The following is a 10,042-nucleotide window of genomic DNA, read 5'->3' on the forward strand; positions in this document are numbered from 1 at the left end:
TAAAAAAAATAAAATAAATAAAATAGTTAACGGTGTTAACCGTCCGTTAAGTCGGAGGAGTTAATTGGCAAAAATTAGGTACTTCAGGGGCTTAGTTGACACACCCCTGCCAATAGGGTGTTAATAGCTACAAGGGCCTTTACGTTATGCGCCAAATTGATACTTAACCCTATGTTAAAAAATATTGGAATTGGTCATAACTCGTAAATCCTAGGTAGCAAATGGCAGTGCCCAATCCAAAATTAGAAGTTTACAAGTATAATAAAGGTTACCCAATTTGACAAGTCAAAGAAGAGTTAACTTGTACTTGAATGCCACGTCTGCATGAGAGCCCCACCTCTGTAGTAATGGTATTTCGTGTACATTTTCGTTTAGCCAACTCAACAGGGAATAACACTATGAATCAACTTCCCATTTTAACTAACTTTTTCAATTTCTTACATTCCCTAATCCAAATATTATTTCTCCTATTTTTTTATTATCTTATATATCAACAATATTATCTCCCACACATCTACAATATATAGCAAATTTCAATTAATATTACAGAATTTTCTGATGCAAAAAAAATTCAAATAACATTAATGTAATTTGAAAAGCCATGTTTGTTCCAAACAGGAAACTTAGGTCCTCAAGAAGAAGCTAAGGACAACTTTCTCCAAAAACCTTAATCAAAACTAACTTGAATTACAAGACAATCAACCTCAAAGAATATTCCTTCATGCAAAACCCTTCATTTAAAAACCCTCCAAAACAAAAACAAACAAAAAAGAAATGGCAGCTCCGAAGACAAGCGCAGAGATGGTGTTCTTTGATTTAGAAACGACGGTGCCGCAGAAATCCGGGCAAAGATTCTGGGTGAAGGAGTTCGGCGCCATCGTGGTGTGCCCTCGCAAGCTGGTGGAGCTGGAGAGCTACTGCACCCTCATCAGGCCGGGCGATCTGTCGGCCGTGGGGGCCAAGACCGCCCGCCCCGACGGGATCACGCGGCAGGCTGCGGCCGCGGCCCCGCCGTTCGCGGAGGTGGCCGACGAGATATTCAAGATTCTTGATGGGAGGATATGGGCGGGGCATAATATTCAGAGATTTGATTGTGTTAGGATCAAAGAAATGTTTGCTGATATTAATAAACCTGCACCTGCACCTGCTGGAATCATTGATTCTTTGGGAGTTTTGAGACAGAAATTTGGAACAAGAGCCGGAAATATGAAGGTTGGTTTATTTAATTTGTTTTTGTCTATGTTTTTCGATTATTTTGATGTTTATTTTTGTTTTGAAGATGGCGACGTTGGCTGATTATTTCGGTCTTGGACAGCAGAAGCACAGGTATATATATTATACTTTCTGTTACTATTATTTTATGTTATTTTATTTTTGTGACATTTATTATCTTGGTTTGACGTTTAGGAGCTTGGATGATGTTAGGATGAATTTGGAGGTGTTGAAGCATTGCGCGACAGTCTTATTTCTGGTAATTATTTTAGAAGAGAGGATCTCGTCTCGTGCTATCTATATATATGAGATAACTAACTTGAGTTGTGACACACACACACACACACACACATATATATATATATGTATATATATATATGTTTGGTTTTAGGAATCGAGCCTTCCTCCAAGTGCATTGAATTGGAAATGCCAGAGCAGCCCCAATGTCACAACAAGAAGCAAAACCTTATTGGTAGGTTCTTATTTTACTTCACCAATGCAACACATCACATGAAACAAGACTAAATTAAAATGTAAATTTTGCAGCAATCTTGTAGCCCAACTACTTTGAATACGGAAAAAGCAAGTAGAAAATCGCCTCCATCGACTTCTGCAGTGCATCAAAGGGCTGTTCCATATGCTAGACAAAGTCTTGGAAAGGTTGGTGGAATTATTTATTACAGTATAATTAATTAACGAAATTTGTCACATTTTTGACAGTTTGATTTACATGTATGTGACAGATGACAGCTAGAGTGAAAAATGTAATATGCAGCAATCTGTTGAAGCATTCGCAGTCGTTGATTAGATGATACATCAAGAACACACAATCATTTTTTCAATTAATAGATAGAAGAATCAGGATGATTTCTGACTGTATTGCTACTTCTTTTCCCATGATTCATTGATTCTTGTGTATATGTACAATCTCAAACATATTGGATATTGCAATGAATAAATCCACCTCATCTAACATTCTTTTCATATATTCTTACACATCAAGCATGTACGTACTAATGAAATGAAATACGAAATACAGTTTGTGTCGCAAGAATTTACATGTTATATTCCTCAAATTTTGTGATATCAGGACGTATATCTCAGATTCTCAATCATATATATGTATATCAAATACGTAGATTCTCGCAACTTATTATGACACATGACATAACATAAGTGATAATAATTAAAGTTGAGAAATTAAACAGGCATGGAAGAGATAGTACTCATTTGGCAATATCTGGCTTAGTGGTGGGCTTAGAATCTGTATTGATCTTGTTCCATTTCTCAATCTCCTTCACCAGTAGCCCCATATCTTCTTTCTCCTCTTCGTTCCATTTCCTAATTATTATCAACTTTCCTTTCTTCAATGTGTATGGCAAATTGAAACACATCTTTTTCTGATAGGGTAGCTAGACCTACCTACCTAGCTAACTAGCTAGTATATATGGAGAGCGAGAGAGAGGAATCAAATAAGTAGATAAATTAATGTTATTTATTTTAATTATTTTATAATCAATAAAACTGGCGATGTTATTTGTTTTCATTATTCAATGTAGAACGTACCGTAGGAGTATATGTAGTATTATATTTAATTTGGACAACGTAACATCTATGCTATCAAAAGCCATTTTGACCCTAATCTTGGTGTCCAAATTATAAAAAACTTTAATACTATGTTACAAGGCATGAGTTGACATATATAAGAAGATGGATGAGATATCTGATAACAGTAATTAGTAGGAGAATAGAATGCTAACGAATTCATATTAGATCAAATTATTATGCATGCTAGGGTTTATAATGAATAGTTCGAGCCTAGTTTATCATTTATCAATCGGTTAAATAATTTAGACTGCCATATTACTTATGTTTTTGGGGTCGGAATAATCTTTTTTAAAATTAGTTGAATTCTGGCTTCAATTGTATTTCACAAGCCTAAAGTTTGATAAATACTACGTCTTGAGGGATTTTTATTTATTATAGTATTATTTAAATATATTGGTATAAAATTAATTATGTTGATTTAATCGTTGGATTTAACAAGTTTCGAGCTTAATTATTGGACCTCAGAAACTGAAAATATATTATTATGCCCAAGCCTAATTACTACACTTGAAAATTCTGAAGTTTTTGGCATTCATAGGTCTTTGTAAGTCAATAAATCTGCCCAATTTCCACCCTCTAATTAGTAGTAATATATTTCTGCCAAAAGAAAATTCGATGCTTTAACTAATCCCTGCTAATTACATTTACACAACCAAGATTGTAGTTATCGTAATTCATTTCTGCATGATGCATACTCTGTGCAAATCGTCAATAAAATATATATCACTTATTTCGATCTTTCCCTGGTCAATGTAAATAGTCATTATCCGTCCCACGAATCTTGGCACGTTTGGTTTCGGCACCGGAATTAAGGAGTTGTAGATTAATGTTTTAAGTGTGTAGTTAATAAAGTATAAAAGTGATGATAAAGTAGGAGAGCATGTAATAATTATTACCTTATTTGGAAATGTGTCAAAATTCGTGGGACGGCCCAAAAAGAAAAAAAGTGTCAAGATTCGTGGGACGGGAGGAGTACAAAATTTGTAGTTAACTATATAGTCTAGGAGAAAGTTCATCCGTATAATAAAGTGAAATAAAGATTTTTGAACTCATGCTTGTCAACATTTAGGATTAATAATTTTATACCAATCCATAAAGTAAATAAGCATTGAACTCAACATACATATAGCTAAAAATCTTGCTATACTAGCAATTAATAAATAAATAAAGTTGCCATGATAATTAATAAATGAAAGTGAAACACGATATATAGAGCAGCAAAGATTGGAGAGGTGCCATAATTGATAAATTCACATGAATCTCCTTGTCTTAATTCTTTGATCACACCTTTCCCTGAGGCCATGGAGCTGCCTCTCCCACAGCTTTCTGGATCCGTCGAGTTGAAGGTCGTAGATTTGGCGCGATTTGGGGTCGGAGAGGGTGTCGTAGGCGTGGCGTATCTCGATGAATCGAGGCGTGGATTGAGGGTTTGTGCAGACATCAGGGTGGTAGAGAAGAGCCATGGATCTGTAGGCTCTCTTGATCTCATCGAACCCTACATTTGGCGATGAGAGAGAGAGAAGTCGGTACAAGTTCATTTTCGGCGGCATGCATGAAATTATGGCTTTCTTTCTAGGGTTTTTGGAGGCTAGGTTGCGTTTCTGTAATAACTTGTGGTTGCTCTTGCTCATGCTCATGGACGCCTCCATTTTAACAAGAGTATAAAAATTGTGAGTGTGTTTGGGTACCTATTTATAGTTAACACACATATCTTTGGAAATTCATAAAAACAAATGTTTTCCTAAGGGCGTGCGTGCGTGAGTGAGAGAATAAAGGTTTAATTTAGAAACTTTTGAAAGGAGATGAGGTGTGAACAGTGAAAGTTTCAACGCGGTGCGCCAGATATTTGGCGTTATTTCTGTTAAGTTAATGTATTGCTTCATTTAAATTGGCATTTGTTTAATTTGGCCTGCATATATGCCCTATTTTCTTGTATAATAGACAACAAGAATTTCACGGCGGCACCAAAAAAAAAATGAAGAGAGAGGGAGAGAAAGAGGATAATGGTACTTAATATAATGTCATTTGGGGACAATTTTTTACAAGATTAATTTTGTATATAAATTATTATAAATTTTTAATTAATAATTTTTTATTTTGTACATAAATTTAAAATTTGTAATAAAAAATTACCCAATTTTTTTTTCATTCGTTCATTTTTCGGTCAAATTTTGTGCCTGAAACGCGACATCGTTTCCATCCCACTATATAATAAGACATTGGTTATGTTTTTCCACGCGGTCATATTTATGTCACACGAGTATATTTATGCCTTGTCATAATGTTGAAAAATGAGCGAATATGCTAAATGAGAAAAAAAAAATTAATAATTGAGTAATGTTAATATAAAATTTAAAATTTGTGTGTAAAATGAAAATTTGTTGAAAGATTATTAATTCATATATAATTAACCATATATATATATATATATGGTAACAATTAGAAGTATTGCACGATACTCTTTTATCTCGTGAGCTTTAAAATTTAAAGGGGTTTTTTTCACGCTAGATTTTAATAAGATCGCTTTTGTGTTTGTGAGTTGTCAAATAATTTTCTTTTGTAAGGGGCCGGCATTTATATATTAAGATGGAGTTCAACTTAGGAATATTCTAATATTTTTTATAATTTCTCAAAAACAAATTGATAATTTATACTCCTTGATTCATATTCTATATTGAAATGATGAGAATAAAGACATCTTATTAATAAAAATACTCAACGTGAAAAATAAACGCGTACACTATAGATCCCTCTTGTTCACTTTGTGAGCTGTTTGATTTCCTGGAGTATCCCTTCGCGATCTGTATCATAAATTTTTTTATAATGCTATTTTTACCCATAAAATTGTTATAAAAAACAGATTCTAATAGAAAGTTAAAAAGGACGAGAATACAAGACGAAACTTTGGGAACTTTGTATTGACTTAGAGAAATTTGTGCATTCGTGAGCTATGAGATGTAAGGGATGATTTTTACATTGAGAATTTACATGTATTTATAAGTTAAAATATCTAAGAATCTTATTGGGAATTGCACTTTAATTAGGTTTTAATAGAAGTAAAACTCTTCAAGTTGATCTCTATTTCTAACTGGATCTTCGCCTTCGTCGGATGCTCAAATTCTTCGAGATAATATCAAATCTCATAAAATTCGAACTGTTTCCAAGTTAACAGTGATGTTGGCCAGCTGACCTCTAATTAAATCTTCGCCTTCGTTGGATGCTCAAGTTCTTCGAGATAATATCAAATCCCGTAAAATTCGGACTGTTTTCGGGTTAACAGCGTTGTCAGCCAGCTGACAGCACTGTTAATGATTGATTTCTGTTATCTTTGACTTCGATGCATATTTTATTCATCATCAATTAGTATTATAAAAATTTGATTATATGACATGTAAGAGAAAATATATACATTTAATTATATATAAGAGTTAATTAATTAATTGGGATTAATATTTTTGTTTTGTCATGACATACTGCATGACAAGCGTGTATTAATTTTAAATTATAAAATTTATAATAAAATATAGCGCACAAGGCAACATTTTTTGTGTTTCTTTTTCTTTTAAAAAAAATAATTAATATATTCCTTATTTTCCTCTTTGGTGACTCGGATCGTAGAAGGGAAGCATCTTAATACCATTAAGCTGTGTAATACTATTTGTTGAATATATGGATCGACAAACCTGCAAGTCAAAGTCAAACAACAATTCATCCAAAAATATACTCCCTCCGTCCCATAATAAGTGGCCACATTCTTTTCGGCACGGAGATTAAGAAATTGAGTGTTATATGTTTTAATAGAGTGTGGCCTACAATTGTTGACCAAATTAGTGAGTAATTGTTGACTTAATTAAAGTAATTTTGACATTTTTAGAAAGTGGCCTACAATTGTTGACCAAATTAGTGAGTAATTGTTGACTTAATTAAAGTAAACTTTTGCCATTTTTAGAAAGCAGCCACTTATAGTGGGACAGACGAAAAAAGAAATGTGGCCACTTATTATGGGACGGAGGGAGTATTAATGTGTCAATCAGCTGTTGCTAGGCGCCATGAAATTAGGCCACAGCTAAAAACAGACATACTTGAAATTCATCTCAAAATAATTAATAATCATATTATATATTGTAGGATATTGTTTAATATTTCCTTTTAATTCTCATTTTATTTTCTAGCACTTTTACATATTATAATGTATCACCATATATGGTGAGATCGTGGATGTGTAATAGAACAACGCACATTAATAAAATAAAATATAATAAAAATAATGTGAGAGTTTTGTTATGGAGATATTAGATATATAATACTCACTCATTCCCACGAAGTTTGATCAATTTCTTTTTGGCACGAATTTTTAAATATAGGCTGCCTTTTACATCATCATCCCTTAATAAAATCATCCTTCATTTAAAAAAAAAAGCATTTCTTTACAAAATATAGGCTGAATAGCCTAAAGAAACATTTGGCTATACTTGTTCAATTGTCAAATTCTCCATTAGGCTCTCTTCCATTCCAATTGCTTGCATTAGCTCTTCCATTCCACTCACAATGCCCTTTTCCATCAAATATGTAATGCATTCATTCACCAAGTCATGAGACACCTTTAAGTTAAGTGGTAGTTCTCCCTGCCTTATTAAGGCCCCTTTCTTCATGTGAGGGATCTTATAGGCATTGTGACCCTTCACACTACAAGAAAACACGCAGTTAACGACCGAAATTTTCGGTCGTTAATTTTGCGGCTTTAACGATTGATTTACGATCGTTTCACGACCGATTTTATTTTTTATTTTTTTAACGACCGAAAATTCGGTGCTAATTATTTTTTTAATATTTTAATATTTTATTTTTCTTAACGATCGAATTTTCGGTCGTAAAAATTATTTTTTTATATTTTAATTATTTTTTTAATTTTAACGACCGAAAATTCGGTCGTTAATATATATTTTTTTATTTTTATAAAAAATTAAATTTTTTTAAAAATTAATTTTTTTAACGACCGAATTATTCGGTCGTTAATATTATTTTTTTAATTTTTTATTTATTTTTTAATATTTTTTAAATATTTTTTTTTATTTTTTTAAAGACCGAATTTTTCGATCGTTAAAATTATTTTTATTTATTATTTATTTATTTTTTATTTATTTTAATTAATTTATTTATTTCTTTATTTTATTTATTAACGACTGAATAATCGGTCGTTAATATTATTTTTTCAATTTATAAAATTTTTAAATTTCATTTTTATTTTTTGATTATATATATATATAAATATTTAATTATTTTTTTTTATTAATTTTCTATTTAATTATTATTTTTAAATTATAGAGAATATTTTGAAAATGATTGTTATTTTCATAATATTATTCTAAAAAAATAGATAATATTGATATTAATGAAAATTTGATATTATTTGCAAATAATAATAAATTATTAGACTTATTAGATTTTCTAAATTATTAGATTCATTATTTTCAAAATATTAATAATTTTATTATTTTAAAATAATAAAATTATTTTTCAAATATTAATTTTTGTATTATTTATTATTTGATTTAATACTGATTTTGTTGTATATTTGATTGTTATTTTTCATACTCATATTTTCTTTTCTTTTTTTAATTACGATAATATTATTTTTTTATTATTTTAAATTCGATCGTGTATTTACCGTCAATGTTTCACCTGCACCACAAATCTTAGTTATTATCTCGACATATTATAAGGGTTTGAATGATTAATGATATTTTATATTGAATTAGTGTTTAAATGAATTAATAGGTACTATATATATCAATAATACGAGTGTTCTGTATTGGTGACTACTCGAAAGGAACTTCAAGGTTAAGCGTGCTTGACTTAGAGCACAAGTAAGATGAGTGACCTACTGGGAAGTTCGTCAAATGGTATGCAATTAAGGTCAAAATACATTAGAAATATACTAAAAATACTTGTGGGATACAAAGATATAAAATATATATATATATATATATATATATATATATATATTTTATATATATACCTTATATACCTTATATTTTTATGTTATGCTACATACCTTATGTGAGCACCACTCATGTTTAGCTCTCATTAGCATTATCTTTTTTATTTTAGGCATTTATTTTTATTCTAATACTTCATATATTGTTATTGAGATCATTAATTTTATAAATTACATAAAAATCAAAGTTCGATTTGTTCATATTCCCTTTAACTTCAAATAATTAATAAAAGAATAAATTAGACTTTGATTTTTATTTAATTTATAAAATTAATGATCTCAATAACAATATATGAAGTATTAGAATAAAAATAAATGTCTAAAACAAAAAAGATAACGCTAACGAGAGCTAAACATGAGTGGTGCTCATATAAGGAGCTCACATAAGGTATGTAGCATATCATTTCTATATATATATATATATATATATATATATATATATATAGGGTGGGGCTATAATAAGAGCAATATTAAGTGTATAAAATAAGAACTATTTTTGTCCATTTGATCTGCAAGATCCAATGGCTTGAAATCATCTTAAAATTCATACATCAAAAACACGTCTATATAGTATGAGGAGTTTAGTGTAATTTAACCAATCTTACAAACTAAATCTTAACAAACCAAATCGTGTTTTACAAGGATTTGACTAGATTTAATAATAAAATTACTTCCATATCTTAACAAAACAAATATTTGATAATTCATGATTAATAGCCATTAACATGTCATTGCTTTAGTTGACTTCTCTTCTACAGACGTGAATCACAATTTCCTCTGTCGTCAGACGTTCATTCAACATCACAACTTTTTTATCAAAGATAATCATGGATCACCCAGGTATATGTGTTGTTCTTCGTAATTTTTATTATTACATTAATTCCAATTACTTGTTGATTAAAACTCCAAATAATTTTGAAAACTATATTTGATTTCTCAATGTTACTGTTTCTTGATTCGTACTCCAAATATATTGGTGAATTCAGTATCGTGAACTATGAATGCAAGATAAACGAATTTTGTGATAGTTCCTAATTAAGTTTTAAGAATCGTGAATTGTTAGAAGAATTCATATGAATTGTTAAATGTTATATTAAGAATCGTGACAGTTGCTAAGTTTTTTTTACAGTTTACTTTATATACACGTTTTATAATTCATTAAATATGTTAAAATAATTCATACTCCTTATCCTTATATAAATTTCGTATGCATTATTAAGCAGT

General features: G+C 30.3%; 2 protein-coding genes across 2 annotated transcripts; one reads left to right on the forward strand and one right to left on the reverse strand.

Annotated features, from left to right (window-relative positions):
• The first annotated feature begins 748 nt into the window (after positions 1-748).
• On the forward strand, positions 749-2,196 carry LOC131001397 (protein NEN4-like). Its single transcript, XM_057927780.1, has 6 exons — positions 749-1,212; positions 1,280-1,326; positions 1,408-1,471; positions 1,604-1,684; positions 1,759-1,872; positions 1,956-2,196. The coding sequence occupies exons 1-6, from the start codon at positions 775-777 to the stop codon at positions 2,022-2,024; spliced, it is 813 nt and encodes a 270-aa protein (XP_057783763.1). The 5' UTR covers positions 749-774; the 3' UTR covers positions 2,025-2,196.
• A 1,645-nt stretch (positions 2,197-3,841) lies between these two features.
• On the reverse strand, positions 3,842-4,463 carry LOC131001398 (chaperone protein dnaJ 20, chloroplastic-like). Its single transcript, XM_057927781.1, has one exon. The coding sequence runs from the start codon at positions 4,455-4,457 to the stop codon at positions 4,071-4,073; it is 387 nt and encodes a 128-aa protein (XP_057783764.1). The 5' UTR covers positions 4,458-4,463; the 3' UTR covers positions 3,842-4,070.
• Between the last annotated feature and the right edge of the window lie 5,579 nt (positions 4,464-10,042).

The sequence above is a fragment of the Salvia miltiorrhiza genome, chromosome 8, assembly GCF_028751815.1.
Source record: "Salvia miltiorrhiza cultivar Shanhuang (shh) chromosome 8, IMPLAD_Smil_shh, whole genome shotgun sequence".
In the NCBI taxonomy this organism is placed as follows: Eukaryota; Viridiplantae; Streptophyta; class Magnoliopsida; order Lamiales; family Lamiaceae; genus Salvia; species Salvia miltiorrhiza.

Coding starts and splice junctions, on each gene's coding strand:
- LOC131001397 (XM_057927780.1), top strand. CDS start 775: ATGGCAGCTCCGAAGACAAGCGCAGAGATGGTGTTCTTTGATTTAGAA. Junction 1,213..1,279: donor CAAGAGCCGGAAATATGAAG/GTTGGTTTATTT, acceptor TTTGTTTTGAAG/ATGGCGACGTTGGCTGATTA. Junction 1,685..1,758: donor CAAGAAGCAAAACCTTATTG/GTAGGTTCTTAT, acceptor TAAATTTTGCAG/CAATCTTGTAGCCCAACTAC.
- LOC131001398 (XM_057927781.1), bottom strand. CDS start 4,457: ATGAGCATGAGCAAGAGCAACCACAAGTTATTACAGAAACGCAACCTA.